Here is an 18,135-nt window from a genome sequence, read left to right as displayed (position 1 = left end):
TTCATGCATTGTGCTTTATATATCAAAATTCCGTTTAATTCATTTATAACATTTTTACTATATTTTTACTAAATTTGAATGACAAAATATTAAAAATGTTATTATCATACACTTCACAACTCGATGACCCCATCACCACCTAAGTCGACTCTTTCCTTCATTTGCTCCTCTCCACTAATTCCAAGGTCTTCCATCACTTTTTTAATATCAAAGAGTTGCTCGTAGTCATATAGAGTTCCCCTCGTTGTTGATGCCTTCCCAATTAAGGGAATAGTAGTGGGATGGGTTGTTGAAAAAAGATTTGCCAATTTTGTCGCTTTGCCAGACAAACTCAATGTCTTTCGCCAGTCCTCAAACATTTGGGTCTTCAGAAATCGCTTCATAAAATCTACGCCAAAATCACAACTTCTGGAGACTTTCCCGTCGGTCTCTGCGTCGATCTCAAAGATGTCGAGTGTACACAAATACGACAACAACGAGACGATGTATGTGCAACACCGCATTATAAGCCAATGCTCACTCCCTTCATACATCCCATTGGTCGCATTTTGTTGATACAATTTGACCTTTTCTACCATCGTTTTCGCTAACTTTTTGTCGCAAGAAGTCATCGCAACACTTCGCTGAATCTCTTTGTTGTTCCACACAAATTTAGCGTTATCGACGTCGATAACAACGTCGACACTTTCATTGCGCGTTCGAAGAATATTATTTGACATTGCGGCGAAGAAAGGCTTGTCGACGAATGTAGGTAAGAGTACATAAGGAAGTGTAAAGAGTGTGTGATGGTCCAATGACGTCTTCAGTGGCAACGCGAGTTCCAACAATGGGTTGATCACATCGACACCGCAGAGAGAAAGAACGTCGTCGAATCGAATGACTTCTCCTGGGTTACAAGACACCAGAGAATATAACATTGAACTACTCGACTCTTCTGTACTTAATAACACACTTTTGGAGTCTATAAGAGTTAACTTTAATATTGAGAAGAAGTCGTTTGGGAATTTCAGTAACAACTTTGTGAGAGACGTGTCGCTCTTATATGAACTTTCTATTTCAAAGGGGGACGGAGATGGTACTGCGCTGCAGACCAATAGATTGTATGACTGTATAAAGATGTCTTTAGTCACTTCATGTTGTGTACTGAGGAACTGAGCAATCTTCTGGAGACGAACGGAAAAGTATGTCAAAAAAGGCGAATTGGTTAACACAGAGATTGACGCCTTAGAAGAGACACTGCACGTCACAACACCGAGTGGCGGGTCGTCTCGATTTTTTGAGGGGTGAAAGTGAAATTGAGAAGAACAGAGTGGTGCATCGGGTTGACTGAAATTGGCAAGGTTTTTAATGTTATAACCGAATGGGTTAGGTAACGGAGGGAATACCAGTAATGTTGATGATGAGTTTTGAAGCAGACACAAGTGGATAAAAATGGTGTTTTCAGACATACAGATGGGCTGACTTCCAAGTTTTTTATTAGTTGGTATTAGAAATATTTAAACAATTACGTTTAATTTTGTGGAACAAATGATTTTTCATTCAAAAGTCACACAAATCTATTGTTATGATCCAAATAGTTGTTTAAACTAATAAAATCAATTTCATCATTATTCATTTATTTAATAAAATTTATTATTAATTTAATTAATATAATTTAATGATGAAATTACTATATTGTTACAAAAATACTATTGTTTACTATAAGAAGATCCCGTTCTTGAAGTTAAATAATCCAACTATTTCAATATAATAAAAGAATTAAACAATTATTATTTGACTCAATAATTTCCCATTTAAACTATAGTAACTAATAAAAAGAATCAGAAATGATAGTAAATAAAAAAGAAGAAGGTATAGGGTTAATGAAAAACAAACGAACTGTTTTGGCACTTTTCGGATGTCAGACAACCAGAGACAGAAGCGTACCTTCAAGAAGTTCGAGTTTCAGGGCAAATCCCTTGAGGAGATTACTGCTATGCCAGAGCCCGATTTTGTTAAGATGTTGGACGCTCGCTGCAGAAGATCATATGCCCGTTCCCCAAAGTTGAAACATGAGCGCCTTGTCAAGAAATTGTTGAAGATCAAGAAGGCCACTAAAGCCGACGAGAAGCCAAAGATCGTCAAGACTCAGTGCAGAAACAAAATCATTTTGCCAAACATGATCGGCTCAGTCATCGGCGTTTATAATGGAAAGTCTTTCACCACTGTCGAAATCAAGCCTGAAATGCTCGGACATTACCTCGGTGAATTTTCTATCACCTACAAGCCAGTCACTCACGGAAGACCTGGTGTCGGTGCTACCCACTCTTCTAAGTTCGTCCCATTGAAGTAATTGATTTTCTGTTCTAACTTCAGTGATTATTTCTTTCTTGTTTTATCGCATCATTTTCTTGACTTAAATTTTTATCGCAATGAGGGCAATTTCTCATTTTCATTTCAGAATTTAACGTTTTTGACATGCAAAAAAAAACAGTGAAAAATCAATCAAATTCATTCAAAATAATTGTTGAGCAACCACATGATGAACTTCACGACTTGTGACGATGAATTCTTATCAAACGAGATTTTGTTGATTGTATCAAGTTTCAGTTGTATATATTGTCCCGCACCAACACCATACTTCTCTTGCTCCATTAACAGAATTAATGATTTAATAATATCAACCATTTCACCCTTTTGCAATATTTCATAGTTGTCCAAAAGGTCCATAATGGCATTTACAATGCCATTCTCGACTAACATTTTTAAACACTTGACTTCAGTTTTACACTCGTTGATGATCGACGCTATTGCTTTACAACACTCGCGCTTTATACCAACGTCCGTCAAGTACGCCTGTTTAATCACATATTTGTAGAAATCGCCTTCAGAGAAGAATAAGACAATTTGTGGCTTTGTTATCACTATGTTCCCAATAGCCCAAACAACATTTTTTATTTCTAAAGGAGTCAGCGGATACTTCAATAACATTCTAAAGACCTGAGAGATGTCATCCGTTAAGATCCCTTTGTATGCGGCTTCACTCAATATTTCTATGACCAAGTCTCTGAATTGAGTGGTGTCTATGAAGGGTACTACTTGTTGAAATGGTATTAAATAGTCGTGGGTGAGCAATCCAAGGCAACCTCGTAGTGTGTTCTCCACAACTTCTTCGTCTTGAATTTTAAGAAAGTAACTTGCCAATTCACTCACATTGGACCCGGCATCTGCCGCAATGCATAAAGCCCACGACGCAAGTCTAAATATATTTCTATCATTAAATTGCACACAGAACCGTAAAGCATTTGGAAGTACTTCAACTGCCCCATGGACGGGGATTGAAGCTAAATTGCCAAGGAATAACAAACACTATAACTTATTGTCTATTCCTTTAATTAATTAATAATTAATTAATTATTAAATAGATTTTTAATGTGAATTAAAAACAAACGGGAATGATCAAATCTTTGTCTATTGTGGTCTGAGTTGCATTGTATATTGCGCCGTTTGTTTCAATCATTTTAATAATCTCAGGAGAACACACCGATAACGAAGCCAACGACTGTAATGCATAAGAAGTGATTTTAGTGTCTCTGTTGTTGATGCATGATGTCAAAAATCGAACTAAAAAGAGTTGCGAGTCGGAGTCCAGTGAATTGACTTTTTCAACTTCTCGAGTAAAGTTCGTGGTGAGAGCAAGGCGTTCTCTTAAAACCTCGTCCGACAGTTCTTCATGAAATTCTTCGATCAAATTTTGTAATGAAAATTCTTTCATGGGCTTTTCTTGAGGAATGGGAATACCATACATCTGTAATATTTGTGTGCGGCTTTCTTCAAGGCGCCGCGTTCGTAATGCGTTGCGTTGGGCGCTCTTATCAATGCGCCGTTTTTGCATATGTCCTTCTTGTGTTTCAATTCCTAAAGACTTCATCTATCTTTTTTTGTTTAGTACTTTTCAATATGTTTTGCTTTCGTTATTAGAATAGTATTTTATTATAGTATTTTACTATATTTGTGGTCTAATATAGTTATTTCCTTTAATAACAATGTGTTATTCAAATGTTATTTCAAAACCATAAAATGAACTAAAAAAATAGATGAATGAGATAATACAGGAACTCGAAGGAATTCCATTGTACCATACTATTCCAGTTGATTTAACGACAAAGATGACAGAGTGTATAATGAAGAAAACAAATTTGGGTAACGATTTATTGAATTTCATTTCCAAAATATCATGTGAGAGGAGTGAATTGATCAACGAATTTTGTAATACTCCCTGTGATAGGGTATTAGAAATGGTTCGTAAATACGTCTCAAAAATTGTAGCATTCTTTTTGTTTTATCATGAAAATTGTGAGTTTCAATGGGATACAAAGACCGTAAATTGGATAGGAGAGATAACGATGGTTATTCTTAACACTTCGACATGTAGGCTGAATGATGTGAAAAACAAACACAATGACGATGAAGTGGTATATATAATAAACACGAATATCGGGATGATTGACAAATTGATTCAAGTACAATCAATCATTCAGAACACAGTGACTGATGACGTCATTTTCATTCGAAACATACACATAATACTTCAACAATACTTTCTTCTGAAAATCACTGAAAATGATGCACACGTGACAACATTATTCAGTTTAGTTCACGCAAATGAAATGTTGGTTTCGAAAATAGAACAAAGCGATACAATGAAAAAGTACATTGAAATCTTCACGAGGTTCAACTCTTTGATCGGAAACCTGAAAGTCAACAAAAACGCGTTGATGGCATCTGTACAAGCAATACCATTCGAGTTGGACCAAATCGATATTGGCTCGTTTGCGATAAATAAAACAGCGCAAACGCCAAGAGTTGTACAAAAGGAACAAATAGAAGACTTCAAACTGATCAAGACAATGCTTCAATTGAGTAAGCAAACACAAAAGAATGAGATGAATGCCTTGAATGTAATTGGTTTATTCTTTGCGATAAAAAGTCCTAATGAACAGCCAGAAGAAATTTCTCAATGGAAAGATGCGATAAAAAATACTGGAGAACATTTTGATAAATTTTCAAATGAAAATGAGCAACTCAAAAAACATTTTTTGGAAATTTTTGAGAATTTGAATTCAAAATTCGACGACGTTGCGATAAAAGGTGGAATTATTGACCCAAATTTTGTCGAAGCAGTCGACAAAATGTTTTCAAAAAATCAGCGAGCGCAATGGGAGTTTTCTGACAACTGCGTTTTGTGGAAAGGCAAATCTGATATAATCAAAACTGCACTTTCGAGAAATCTTTCCGTTGAAAAAGTGCAGATTTGTTCCATTGAAGCAATAGAAAATTCTTATCAAAAGTTCATAACTTTGTCAACACACCGAAACGAATTATTTGCAAAATATGTCGCAATGAAAAATGAATTCAAAAAGGGAAAGATAGTTGACACAACCAAACTCAAAGAAGACGTTCGTTTTGTTGGGAATGGGCTTCCACAGATATTAGATGAGTGGAGTCATTCGATCGATGAAATAAAAAAACTGATATACCTTCCAAAATACCGAAATGCTGAAATTGAGGAATTGTATCAGCTCTATTTGTTATCGAATGAACTTAACGAAAGTTATAACAAATGTTTAAAAATCTTCAATGACTTTTCGGAGTTGGCGCATTCCATTGAGAAGAATCTTCAATAAAGAATCATCGTAGAGTCTTTCAATTATTTCATTCTTCAACTATTTAACTATTCCAATAACTAAAAATTTATTATATTAATTTAGTATTATAAATTCAATAGTTTTGCTTTAACTATTACATAACCATTGTATTTTATTATTCATAATAGTTTATTAATATTATATTAGTAATAATAATATATATAATTATTGCAAATAGAAAAACTCAAAAAGGAAATGGAATCGCTTTATGTCCTTGGCACAGCAGCTGGGAAACCAACACCACAAAGCAATGTTTGACTTAATTTTTCATACGTTTCGATATTATAAACACTCCAAACAGGTATTTTGCAATGTGTATAGCAACAATTTGAATTTACTAATAGGTCACTTCAACTTTGCTCAAATTGGAAAATGGACGCCAGATATTAATCGACTGCGGGGAGGGGATTCTCACAACGATGATCAAACAAAATATTGATGTGAAGAATCTGTCGGCTATATTTATAACGCATTTACACATCGATCATATGGGTGGGTTACTCTCGTTTTTGTTCAGTAATGTTTTAGGTAACTGTCGTGTATACCTTCCTGAAGGGGGCAAGAAGCTCGTTGAAATTTTTGAGGAACAAAGTAAGACTCTGGTGACTCCGACAGTCGAAATCGTTGAATTTTCACACACCGACCAAATGAACAAATTTGTAATAAACGAAGATGTGGTGGTTTCGATAGTCACACTTCCTCATGGTGATATTAATTCGCATGGGTTTATATTTAAAGATCACAAAGGTCTTGTTGTTGGTATATTAGGTGATTCCAATGGTCGAGATTTGTCGATGGTTGGTAAAGTGAATGTCTTGATACACGAGTGCACTTTTAGTGCCGAGACATATCGTGGGAATGTTCATAGTCTTCCCGAAATGGCTGCTCGTTGTGCTGAAAGTGTTTCTGCAGACTATTTACTTCTGAACCATTTCTATACTCTCGACTCGTCTTTAAATTACTTCCTCAAACTCGTGGAAGACACTTCAAAGCACACAAAAGCTCGAGTTATTGCGTTACATGACTTCGTCACAATACATCTCGCAGATCTCATTAAATAAATTCGTATTTCCTTTTTGTCGCGTCATTGCGACAAAATACACGATATTAAATTTTCATTTGCGTTTGAATTTTTCAATAAAAAATTCAGACTTTAAGAAATTTTCATTTGAATGTTCAATTTCACTTGAAATTGATAAATTACACAATGCAGTTGCGTGGGAAGATCGTCATATTTCTCGCTGCTCTTTCTCTTGTTTTTATCATGAGGATGATACCCCTCTCCTCGCGCCATAAGTTTCAACAGATCACATTCAATTCAAATGACCAATTTGATAGCAATGGATATGCAGTTCAACGGGAGTTTGTTCCACCAAAAGACGTTTTACTTGATCGCACCATCTTCCAAGAGAATTACACTTCTGGCGAAATTCGTCGCCTCAATACCATTCGCGACTTTTCAAATGGCGTTTCAATCGAAAACGCAAAACGTCCATTTACAAGTCTTTCACAGTTCCAATTGAATTTTGATGGGAAGTGCAGCGAAGTTTTCAAATATAGTTCACACACCCCTCGCGATTTGATAATATATGGCTTTCAGCAAATGACTTATGACAGTTCAAAACTCCGATTTGATGAAATGTTGCGGAACATGGACGTTGTATATTCTTCTCTTCGTTCTTCAATGCCAAACGTCACTGTCGTCGTCTTAACATTCACTCCAATTGATTCCTCCACTCGACTTGTATTTGACAAGTATCATATCAAAGTGTATAACGAATATACATACAAAGACTATAACGGCGCAAATGCTCGTGTTCTCTCGATCGGCGATTTCCTTACGCGCCACAAGGAAGACTTTGACCGAGTGGTCTTTGCTGATACGCGCGATGTCTTCTTTTTCAATGACATCTTCAAGACGTTCGGTGTGAACGACTTAATCTTAAATAACGAATGCAAAAGACTGAACAATCAAAACTGTCTCAAACTTCTCCAAGGCGACACATCATACAAGTGGTTCAAAGACTCGTACTCCGAAAGCCTCGCAAACGAATTTCGCATGAAAAACGTCGATACGATAAATGTCGGACTTGCCTTCGGTGGGATCCTAAAGATGACAAAGTACTTAAAGACACTCACAAAGTATTTCGACACATCGAAGAAAGCACTTTGGGGGTATGAAACATCTCTTGTGAATTACTTGTACTACTCCAATAGACTCGACGAAGTTAATATCACTATAGATGGGTGTAACCAGAGGTCGTGTTTCATGTTGGAGAAGCCAGCAGTCAGTTTGGGTCGGAACGAGGAGGGATATTACTTGGAAGATGGGTGTACACCTGTTGTTGTGCATAAGGGACTACCCGATTCGTGGTTACAAAGAAAAGGAGATACGTATGTGTATCACTGGTCATTACGGTGATGTTGTGATGAGATAAAAAGATTATTGAGTGATTTATTGAGTTATTGGTTTGATGTTTCAGATTTTTTCAATGGCGGAACAAAATTAAGAATTTTTAGTAAAATATAGTATGTTGTATTAAAAATAAAAACAATCTGATAGAATCAAATCTGCTTTTGAGAGATCGAGATTGATGCGTGAAGAATGAAGAGATATTTAAAGGCAAAAATGGAGAAGGAAGATGAAACCCTTTCAATGGAAGATTATGACGTTCAGAAGATGATACAATCTGACATTGATCTTGTTGACAACATGAACGGAAAGGCCGCAGAATGTCTTGAAATGGGACGAGAGAGTTCTCTCAAGTTGCACCAACAAGGACAACAACTTGACAAAGCAAACAAGACGCTTTGTGATGTTAGCAACCAGCAAGAGCAAGCCAAGAAATCGTTGTTTAAGATCAAATGGTTTTTGCCTCACCTCTTTTCGCGAAACAGATCAAAGACTGAAATGAAAAAGGCGAAGAAGGCAGCGAAAAACTCGACCAAACAAATTGAGAAAAAAGAGAAAAAGGAACAAAAGGCGTTTACTTCTGAACAAACGAAACACCAAAAATCTGTTGACAAAAAGGAGAAACACAGAAGAAAAGTTCTTGGGAAGGAAGGCCGCGAGTTAGAAGACAAACAACAAGAGAAATTGCATGCTGACACCCAAGATAGGTACTTTGACAACGCGATGGATGCGCTTGAGCAAAACGTAAATAATATGGCAGGGATGGCAGACCAACTCAATGACCAAATTATCTCAGTTGGAGAGAAACTCGAAACCCACAAACAACTAGTCCAAGCAGACAACGACAAGATTGAACACAACTTTTCTTTGGCGCAAAAGCTCTGTTTATAAACGTGTACTTTATAACAATTCAACTGTAACTTAACATTATTCATTTCAGTTCAAGAACTTGAATCCATTATAATAAAATGATTCAATAAACAAGTTATAGAAAGAACAAAATGCGAAGGGTGTTCCTTATTTGGGGATTTCGGCAGACAAAGATAGCCCCAAGAGGCTGTCGTCGTTCAACGGGAGGTTCAGCAATTTCGTTGTGAAAAATTCGACAATTTGTTTGTTTTCTTTCTCTGGCACATTCGACGCGTATACACCAAGCAAGTCGATGATCGCTCCAATTTTACTACATTTCACAACGTTGAGCATCTGGACCTTCTCGCCGTCGACGTCTCTGTATATGTCAGGCGAGTTGTAAATCTCCTGCATTATTTCTATTTGGTGTTCTATTTGTCACTTCTCCATGTACAAGAACGCGATAAAGACAAACCGAAATTTGGCACCGAAGGTGGTCTGAACGTGACGGAAAAGTTTTGCGCCTTTTCCTCCAACACGACATCTTTCAATTCGCAAAAAATGTTCCAGTCTTTCTTTTCAAGTAAATTCCAAGTGTTATTAAGTCTTCTTACTGCTTGGTGTTCGAGTCCGTTTAGAATAGAAATTGCGGAGTTAAAGTTTTTGTATTTTAAACAGTCTGTTGCAAGTGTGAGACACCCCAATAGTGCGACTTTCCTCTTCTCCAAATCCTTTACTCTGACAATTTCATAAGATATCCAGCGAGAGAAGAGACATGACCATTGAGAGTATTGATTGACTAAAGAAACTGGCCGTGTTGTTGCATTGAAATACAAGTAATACTCATGTGGTGTAATTTTTCCTAAAAGCATCAGTTCTATTCCAGAGAGTTGTTCAGGCAGTCGTTCTCTGCACTCTTTATCTGAGACACAGACCTCTTGGAATTTGAACAGATTTTCATCGACAATTCTTTTCTTTGCAAACGTGACGACTCCATTTTCCTCAAACACGACTTTAATGGCTTCGTTCAGGTCGTTCAAACAACTTAACAGAAATGGAAATTTCTTTTCGACGCTTTTGAGGGCTTTGTAGAAGTCCATGACATAAAAAAGAAGTTTATTATCAGTGAATACGGTTCCCCTCACTTCGAGCCAAGCGATTAAGATATTAATACAATGAATTGCTTCTTCATTTTTACTTTTCAAATTATCGTCCAACGCAGTGATCACATTTTCCATCAAACAGCTGAGAATTTCAAAGGGAGAGTACTTCTCTTGATAAAAGAGGATTTGTTGTGAGAAGGTCTTGTTCGTCACAAGTGAGAGTAATTTCACCACTTGTTCCAACGAGTCCACATAAAGGTCTTTATCCACAACTTGCACGTGGTACTCTCCCATCACTCTGAACATATTGATTTGTGTTGGGTAGTCTTTAATATGAAAGATTTGGACTCCTTTGTTCTCGCCTTTTGGTTCATTTTTCATGAATTCTCTCACAACATCAGTAGGTGTTGCGTTCAGCATTTTCGCCTTCAGCGTTTCAAAAAAGTCGTTTTCTTCTTGGATCCTTGGACTGCCACTTGGTTCTGTTTTCGCGTGTTCTCTCATCTGTGGTTTAAAGTGGTTCAGAAACATCACCAGAGAGCTCTTCCTCTTTTCCTTCTTCTCTTCTTTTTTCTGCTTTGTTGTTCTCTTCTGGTCCATTGAAATCTTTTTGATATCCTTAGCTGTTAAACTGCATCGTGTCTTCATCATTGATCAACTCGGTTATACTCGGAGTTTCCTCAGTTCACCTTTTTCATAGAAAACACCAACTCTAGTGTTCTATTTTTACTCCGTTTTTCTTGTTATTAGTTTCCTCTGACAATAATACAATCGAACTAGTAATTATACTTCTTTTTACTATATTATATAGCTCGTCACAACACACCAAGAAAACAATGAAGACAATCGTCCATTTAGTTTGTTGGGACCAGAAATTACCAATCAAAAACTATCCTCTCTAATTATTTTATTATAAATTATAGTTTGTTTGAAGAGAATAAAAATAGAAAAAGATGAGAAGACCTTCTATTCCTGTTTTGTAACAAGTCTCGACAGTTACAAATTACAAACTCAAATAAAAAACTTTCAAAATGAACGACTTAATCCCTTAGCGCAGACATTCTTGCGAGTAAATCTTCGTCTTCGTCCGCGGTTGCTTTCTGTGGTTGCATTGTTCCTGCGCTTGGAATTGGTGCAAAGACACCACTGCTTTGGAATTGTTGTGAAGGTTGTTGTTGACTTTGAGTTGAGAAGCTTGGAAATTGGCTTTGTTGAGTTTGTTGTTCTCCGAAGTTTGGGAATTTACTTCCACTACTTTGTTGTTGTTCTCCAAAGCTTGGAAATTGGCTTTGTTGTTTGCTTTGAGTATCGAAGCTTGGGAAAAGGTTCTGTTGAGAACTTTGTTGAGTACTTTGTTGACCATCGAAGCTTGGGAATTTATTTTCTTGTTGATTAAAGCTAGGAAATTTGTTTTGAGTGTTTTGTTGTTGATCGAAAGATGGGAATTTATTTTCGCTTTGACTTCCGAAGCTGGGGAATTGATTTTGTTGAGTAGTTTGTTGTCCATCAAAGCTCGGGAATTTACTTTGAGTGTTTTGTTGATCGAAAGACGGGAATTTTGATTCGTCTGTATTCATAGAAGCGAATCTGGCATACGACGAACTTTGTTGTATTTGATCACTTTGAGGTTTTGGTTGTTGTTGTTGGACTTGTTGAGGTATTTTCTTATTTGGGTTTAAAGCGGTCAATAAAGCTTCAATAGTGACGTCTTCTATATTATTCATTTGGCGATATTTCCTCGCTAACTTTTTATCGACATTTTCTTCAATACATTCCGCTACTAAAGTTGTTCCAAACTGTCCGATAAACATTTTTCGTATTTCGCTGAGTTCTTTGACTTCATCTAATCGATCGGACAAGTACACGACAGTTCGGATTTCAAGTTCTAATGAGCGTGGGACTAATCCCATAGTCGGAAGAGCTTTAGAATATTGTGCCAATGTCGATATCATCTTCACTAGACCGTCATAAATATCGGCAAGGTATTGATTGTATATCATACTCTTCGCCTCTTTTTGAGCATCTATGTTTCGGTGCTGTTCCAACATCGATGCTATCACTTTCTTCGAGCGAAGAAGAAACTGCTTTTTACCTTGCGATGACGCAGTCAATTTCGTCGTCGCGTTCGAACATGCAACCGCAAAACGTTCTTCTGTTAGTCGGCGACTCATTTCTTTCAATTTTTAAGTTCGCTTCTTCCATTCCTCTTTCTTTAATCGTTGGAGGGGAATAGTAATAACCAATAGTTATATATTTATATTTATTACTATATTTGTGATTTAATAATGGTATTAATATAGTTAATTAATTATTTATTTTCTTATTGTGAATGGCTTTGTGGTTTTTGAAAGAACTCAAAGAAATAAAAAGAAAAAAATGACGTTTTCAAAATTTCAGATCATAAAAAAAATACTTATTAAAATCATTAAAAAACTATTATTTGATGATAAAATGATCTAAAAATACAAAATTATTCAAGATTATAATTTGATACAACATCTGACTTGGGTGTCTCCATGACGATGACGGGAACTCGTACCCTGATTGGGGATTCAATTTTTGTTTCAATAATTTCTCTTTGCTTTTCAATTGGTACTAAGTCTGGTTCGTATTTTTTGATAAGCCCATCCCTTTGGATTGTGACAAGTTGCAACAAGTTTTTGAGTCCCATAATTTCCTTCTTGAGATCTTCTATACGGTTGATTTGCATCTCCGTGATTTTCTGTCTGGTGCTGATCAGTTCGTCGTCTTGCTTTTCATTGTCCACCTTCTCATTTTTTTCCAATTTTTCGCACTTATCTGTGCCTTTCTTTCCGTCACTTCTTTTTCCGTCCACTCTCGGTGAGATGTTGAGATTCATGAAACTGTTGAACCTTTTCAAATTTCTTTGACTTTTCTTTTCTTTCTTCTCTGATTTTTCGGTTTCTTCGTTGTCGCTCAGTGATTCACTTTTACTGGAATCTACCATGTTTTTTTCCTCTATTTCCGTTCCTTTAAAAAACGTTGATTTATTACGGTTTACTGGCCTAACTTGGGGGTAGGTAGTAGGAAGTTCCGGGAGATTGAGCGCAGATTTGACTATTGATGTGATTTTTGAGAATGGGACTTTTTGGTGTGGAATGATACAGGGGTATTTTGGAAAATAAACGCCGCTATTTTCGTTTCTAATTCGTATAGCATAAAAAATAGGTTCGAAGTTATTGAGTAAAAACTCAAAAGCCGCAATTGCGATTTTTGTGTGGACCAATTCGTCCATTTTCGGTGGTTGAGGTGGGCGACATATAGTGAGTCCGATACACGTCGCCAAATTTGCAGCGTTCATTTTGGTTTGACTTTCATTAGTAATTATATCATTAAGTAAATTACATATAATAAATAAAGTATCTTGATTTACTAGAGGAAGACTTTCAATAAATAGTTTTGGGTCGATCGATCGTTTTGGTAAGTTAATATAGTTGTCATAATAATCAAAAGGGATCAAAGGATTAGGTAATGATCTAATATAATCTTTGAGAATGACAGAAGCGACTTTACAATCTCCGAAAGAATCCATATCTACGTCTTGATCATTATCTAAGATTTCTTTGACTTTACTCATATTAATAAATGATGCGCTTAATCTAAATATTCCTTCCATTGTCTTTCCGCCATTCTTTTCTAAATATTCAATAGATCGAAAGACCGGAATAGGAAATCTCCAATTGCATTTTTTAACGGAAGATTCTAAAGGATAGCCAAATACACCCCACGCATTAGCTTCCAGTGATAGTTTATTAATCCATATATTTAATTCATACTCGGATTTACACATGAAAACATATTGTTTATTATATACTACCTCAAAACAAAAGGCCTTTTCTATGTCGGACGGAAGCTCGACTTGAACCTCTCGCGACACTATCGATTTGTTCAAATTCACTTTCGGCTTCTTGTCGATAAACAGATACGTCTTGCCCTTGTGTTGGTTCAGCTCTACCTTCGCCTCGACAAATTTCGTCTTATTCAAAAGCAAAAGTATCTCCTCCGCCATTCCGACACGTTCTGTCATTTTTTCTGATTGCAATCACGTGTTCTTTTTTAAAAACCCCATTTTGGGGTGATATTTTTGTTAAAGTACTTTTGGTTTTCAACTTAATCAAATCTTCGAGATTTAATTGAAAGTTTACCATTCATCCATAGTTTTAGTCAACAACAGTCTTATTTTCTATAGCAAAATGGCAAAATGAAAAATCGCCAATTTGCTTCTGATTTATAATTAGTTTTAATTTAAAATACAAATCTAATCGAAACTTATAATATTTATGTTTTCTTCTGATCTGCCCAATTTAACTATATATTTTTAGTTTATATACTAATTTTAATACACTTTTTGATAATAAGTTATCAATTTAAAGTTCTTTTCAAGCAGATCAATTATAGTTACTACTTTAATATAAATATATTATAAATCTATTATATAATATTAATATATCATAAATATATTGTATTGATATATAATAAATATATTGTATATAATATAATTATAATAGATTTAATTTAATAAATATTCAAAAAATGGACGACTACTATTTTCTTCAAGTAAATAACTTTCAGTTACTTTAAAAAGAGATGGGAGACTTAATAGGGAGTGCCCTCTTTGCTGGACTCTCCTTTGGACTCTTCAAAGTAGCGTGTGACACTTTAGACACATTTTTAAGAGAGAAGATACCGGAAGTCTGTGACGATGAGAGTAAAAAATTAGAGACGACAAAGAACACGGACTTTACAATAGAAAATGAAGACGTTGAAAACACAACCAAAGAGACTCATGACCACAAAGACGATGTTACTGAAATCCCATTAGAAGAAGTTAAGACGTATGTAGAGACTCATTATGAGGGATACAAAAGTGCCATAAACAGAAATGAAGTGGATGTTGCTGAGAGTGAATTATTGAAAGTGATCGACTTATTAAAGAACGTCGGGCAGTTAAAAGGGATTGAAGGGTGTTCTCTCTTGAAAGAAGAATCTTCACTTCGTTTCATGCACAGTGACTACGAAGCCTCCATTGACTTTCTTGTGATGTCTTTAGAGTTATTAAAGGACGTTTCGAGTACAACCGAGCAAGAGCAAACTGACGTGACACTTCTTGAAATTGAGTCTTTAAATCAATTAGTCCAAGCAAAGACTTTACTGACGAAGTATACAAATTGTAATAACCCTGAAAAAATCATCAGTGAAGCCGAGATGAGTGCCAACGAAGCCTTAGATAAACTCAGAAAGTTACCCGGCGATTATGAAGACCTTTCATTTGAGATTTCTTTGAGTCTTATTCAAGTGAAAGTATTTCAGAAAGACTGGATTAGTGCAGAAAAGATAGGCAGTGCTTTACTCCAGAACCATTCTAAGATCCCAGAGACTGATCCTAAGAAAGTCGCTTTAAGAACATGGCTTTCAAGTATATATGTAGCTCTGAATGACAAAGACCGTCTTGAAAAAGTCTTAGAATACTCTCGTGAGCATTCCGAAGGTGTCGAGAAAATAGAAGCCTATCAGACTTCATCGGAGTTATTACTTGATTGTTCCGATAATGAATCGGCAATTAAATATGGACTTCAAACACTTTCTTTCATCAATGAGAGTCAAGTGGAGTTAACAGAAGATTTAGAGACTCTAATGGTTCAAACATTTTATACTTTATTAGATGCCTTTGAAAACACTAAGAATGCTACACACTACAATAAGTACTTTGAAATGCTCCTTCAAAACCTTCCTAAAAATAAGACTATTTTGGTGCATTCTCATATCTTAAGAACAGTCGAAATACAACAAATCCCATCCGCTGAAAACAACATCTTTAACATTGTGACGAAATTCTTGGTAAGGAGTGTCGGGGCTAGTGCTTTACCTAAGACTTACAAAGCTAATATCTCATATTATGACACAGATAACACTTGTTTGTGTTCAACTATAGACTTCACGTTGAATCAACCACAAACAACTTTCACTCTCACCTCACCACCTCTCACTCTTACCAAAAACAAAAACTATTATTTCATCGTCTCTCTCAAAGATAATGAAACGACTTTCTCAAAACACAGGCAGTTCTTCATGATCGTTTAGTGCTGTTTTGTTCCAATTTTCTAACTCTTTTCCTTTTTTACTATAAATCTTACTCAAATCACTTATTACATGACTATAATATTCCTTAAGATAATCACCATAAAGTAGTGAAGAGCAAAAGAAGAAGAAATGGGTAGTACAAAAAGTTAATTGAGACATTCTAATATTTCATTTTCAACAATTCAGTAATTCCTCCACTACACGACAGGAAGTGGCAACGCTTCTCCGTCTCGATCTTCCCTCTGTTCATGATAATTTGCAAAATTTTTTCCGTCTCGTTGCTCGCAAGAATTTGCTACGCGTCAAACCCCGTCTAGTAAAATTTATATAGAATGAACTATATAATTTCATTTATAATATATTTTATTATAAAATATTTATAATATGTTTTATCATAAAAAACTACACCCGCAACAAATAAACAGACAAACATCCTCCTCACAAGTCCACGGAATGACTTTCCCATCCGAAAAGAATCTCCGTGTTAAATCGACGTCGCCACTGCACGCGTACAACGCATAAATAACAACTTTCTCGTCGACGCTGAACTGTGCCTTCATCTCGCAGACCAATTTGTTGACATAGGCAATTCGGTCTTTATCGGACGCAGGCCGATTCATACTCGACACATGTTGCTCGTACGGACTCACACACTCGGGGACTTCTTTAATACTTTTAAAATATCTATTTTGTTATTAAAAATGTTATTTCCATGTGATAAGAAAAATCAGAGTATCAAACGGGTCCATTAAAATGTCAGGTGTTGGTGAGGGCGTTGGAGTTATGAACGATGCTATTTTGTCATCATAGGAGTCTTCGTTCATCCACACTTCTCTTTTTCTAGTTTATTTTTCATTTTCCGATTTCTCATTTCGCCATTTTGTGCTTTCCTTTGCATTCCTCGTCTTTCGAACTCAAAAAAACCCTCTTTTCTCTTTTTAAGTCGCTCATTTGGGACGCAATCTCTCTCTGCTTTTATTAATAATTAATTTATGGTTTTTTATAGCTTCATTTAATTAAATTATTGCACATTAAAATATTCTTCCTATCTTGTAATCTTCAAAAAGAGAAAAAGGGTTTATGAAAAAATCAATGACCAAATATAGCAATCTAAAAATAATCGAGACAAATTCTATATAAATGGTTTTAAAAATCAGTGAAAATAGCAATTGTTTTTATGGCTTTCCCGAACAAATCGGTAAAATATATATGATTTAAATTGATTGTGAGACAGACATACAGAAAGGAGCTCTCTAGTCCTCCATCATTTTCTTTCTCCCCCAATACATCGTCCTCTCAACGCACATTTTGATGAAAGGGTCACCCACAACGACACCGTCGATGAGCAACACATTAACCCTAAAATTCTCCATTTCGGGCGTGCCCATAAATTGTAAGAAATGTGGCCTTGCCGAGTCAATACACTTGATCAATTTTGTTTTTGATGAAAAATTGAAAGGGTTATACCCAGCCTTTATGGAGTTTGACGACGGTGTCATGATAATTTGTAGAACCGTGACAGCGTGTCTTCTTTCATCAATCCACTTGATCCCTTTTTTTAAAATCACGTCCGCAACTGACTCGAATGTTGCTTGATTCGGCCAGAACGATTTGATGTACTGTTGACTCCACACGGCTTTGTCGATCTTAATTTGAGGTGGGTGGTCGTAAAACACAAAAACATTTTTATGCATTTTGACCAACTCTTCAATACTCGTCGATAAATACTCCTCCTTTTCTTCGATTATCACCTCCTTAAAGAGCTCTTTTATTCCAATTGCGACGTTTTCGTAATCGTCTTGGTTCATTTCGTATGTGTGGTTGATGTCAACAATGACAACTTCGGTTGGATGATCATCCACAAACCTCTTTATCACATTGAGCAATTTGAGTAACGTGTCGCAAATCAGTCCGTGGATCGTGTAAATGACGTTATCCACTTTTTGTATTCTTAAGTCGATGTACCTATCCCCTCAAATAG

At 35.9% G+C, this 18,135-nt stretch overlaps 12 protein-coding genes across 12 annotated transcripts; 6 read left to right on the top strand and 6 right to left on the bottom strand.

The window, feature by feature from the left end:
* Positions 1-113: 113 nt before the first annotated feature.
* EIN_253610 (hypothetical protein) lies at positions 114-1,448 on the bottom strand (the record flags this gene model as incomplete). The annotated part of the gene is made up of 1 exon (XM_004261810.1): positions 114-1,448. One exon carries the CDS (start codon positions 1,446-1,448, stop codon positions 114-116), a length of 1,335 nt encoding a protein of 444 aa, XP_004261858.1.
* Positions 1,449-1,897: 449 nt separating this feature from the next.
* Positions 1,898-2,332, top strand: EIN_253600 (40S ribosomal protein S15-4, putative; the record flags this gene model as incomplete). Its single annotated transcript, XM_004261809.1, has 1 exon — positions 1,898-2,332. The coding sequence occupies one exon, from the start codon at positions 1,898-1,900 to the stop codon at positions 2,330-2,332; it is 435 nt and encodes a 144-aa protein (XP_004261857.1).
* Positions 2,333-2,490: 158 nt separating this feature from the next.
* EIN_253590 (hypothetical protein) lies at positions 2,491-3,910 on the bottom strand (the record flags this gene model as incomplete). Its single annotated transcript, XM_004261808.1, has 2 exons — positions 2,491-3,348; positions 3,431-3,910. 2 exons carry the CDS (start codon positions 3,908-3,910, stop codon positions 2,491-2,493), a joined length of 1,338 nt encoding a protein of 445 aa, XP_004261856.1.
* Positions 3,911-4,076: 166 nt separating this feature from the next.
* Positions 4,077-5,666, top strand: EIN_253580 (hypothetical protein; the record flags this gene model as incomplete). The annotated part of the gene is made up of 1 exon (XM_004261807.1): positions 4,077-5,666. The coding sequence occupies one exon, from the start codon at positions 4,077-4,079 to the stop codon at positions 5,664-5,666; it is 1,590 nt and encodes a 529-aa protein (XP_004261855.1).
* Positions 5,667-5,882: 216 nt separating this feature from the next.
* On the top strand, positions 5,883-6,748 carry EIN_253570 (ribonuclease Z, putative; the record flags this gene model as incomplete). The annotated part of the gene is made up of 2 exons (XM_004261806.1): positions 5,883-5,939; positions 6,032-6,748. 2 exons carry the CDS (start codon positions 5,883-5,885, stop codon positions 6,746-6,748), a joined length of 774 nt encoding a protein of 257 aa, XP_004261854.1.
* A 146-nt stretch (positions 6,749-6,894) lies between these two features.
* Positions 6,895-8,109, top strand: EIN_253560 (hypothetical protein; the record flags this gene model as incomplete). The annotated part of the gene is made up of 1 exon (XM_004261805.1): positions 6,895-8,109. One exon carries the CDS (start codon positions 6,895-6,897, stop codon positions 8,107-8,109), a length of 1,215 nt encoding a protein of 404 aa, XP_004261853.1.
* Positions 8,110-8,292: 183 nt separating this feature from the next.
* EIN_253550 (hypothetical protein) lies at positions 8,293-8,991 on the top strand (the record flags this gene model as incomplete). Its single annotated transcript, XM_004261804.1, has 1 exon — positions 8,293-8,991. The coding sequence occupies one exon, from the start codon at positions 8,293-8,295 to the stop codon at positions 8,989-8,991; it is 699 nt and encodes a 232-aa protein (XP_004261852.1).
* A 126-nt stretch (positions 8,992-9,117) lies between these two features.
* On the bottom strand, positions 9,118-10,700 carry EIN_253540 (hypothetical protein; the record flags this gene model as incomplete). The annotated part of the gene is made up of 2 exons (XM_004261803.1): positions 9,118-9,380; positions 9,425-10,700. 2 exons carry the CDS (start codon positions 10,698-10,700, stop codon positions 9,118-9,120), a joined length of 1,539 nt encoding a protein of 512 aa, XP_004261851.1.
* Positions 10,701-11,092: 392 nt separating this feature from the next.
* On the bottom strand, positions 11,093-12,223 carry EIN_253530 (hypothetical protein; the record flags this gene model as incomplete). Its single annotated transcript, XM_004261802.1, has 1 exon — positions 11,093-12,223. One exon carries the CDS (start codon positions 12,221-12,223, stop codon positions 11,093-11,095), a length of 1,131 nt encoding a protein of 376 aa, XP_004261850.1.
* Positions 12,224-12,522: 299 nt separating this feature from the next.
* EIN_253520 (hypothetical protein) lies at positions 12,523-14,100 on the bottom strand (the record flags this gene model as incomplete). The annotated part of the gene is made up of 1 exon (XM_004261801.1): positions 12,523-14,100. One exon carries the CDS (start codon positions 14,098-14,100, stop codon positions 12,523-12,525), a length of 1,578 nt encoding a protein of 525 aa, XP_004261849.1.
* Positions 14,101-14,660: 560 nt separating this feature from the next.
* On the top strand, positions 14,661-16,154 carry EIN_253510 (hypothetical protein; the record flags this gene model as incomplete). Its single annotated transcript, XM_004261800.1, has 1 exon — positions 14,661-16,154. One exon carries the CDS (start codon positions 14,661-14,663, stop codon positions 16,152-16,154), a length of 1,494 nt encoding a protein of 497 aa, XP_004261848.1.
* A 160-nt stretch (positions 16,155-16,314) lies between these two features.
* On the bottom strand, positions 16,315-16,978 carry EIN_253500 (hypothetical protein; the record flags this gene model as incomplete). Its single annotated transcript, XM_004261799.1, has 3 exons — positions 16,315-16,449; positions 16,586-16,838; positions 16,896-16,978. 3 exons carry the CDS (start codon positions 16,976-16,978, stop codon positions 16,315-16,317), a joined length of 471 nt encoding a protein of 156 aa, XP_004261847.1.
* Positions 16,979-18,135: the final 1,157 nt, after the last annotated feature.

Source organism: Entamoeba invadens (assembly GCF_000330505.1).
Source record: "Entamoeba invadens IP1 unplaced genomic scaffold scaff_1105074726103, whole genome shotgun sequence".
Taxonomy (NCBI): domain Eukaryota; phylum Evosea; order Mastigamoebida; family Endamoebidae; genus Entamoeba; species Entamoeba invadens.
The sequence above is the reverse complement of the archived record's forward strand: the minus strand, read 5'-3'. Positions and strand labels throughout refer to the sequence as shown.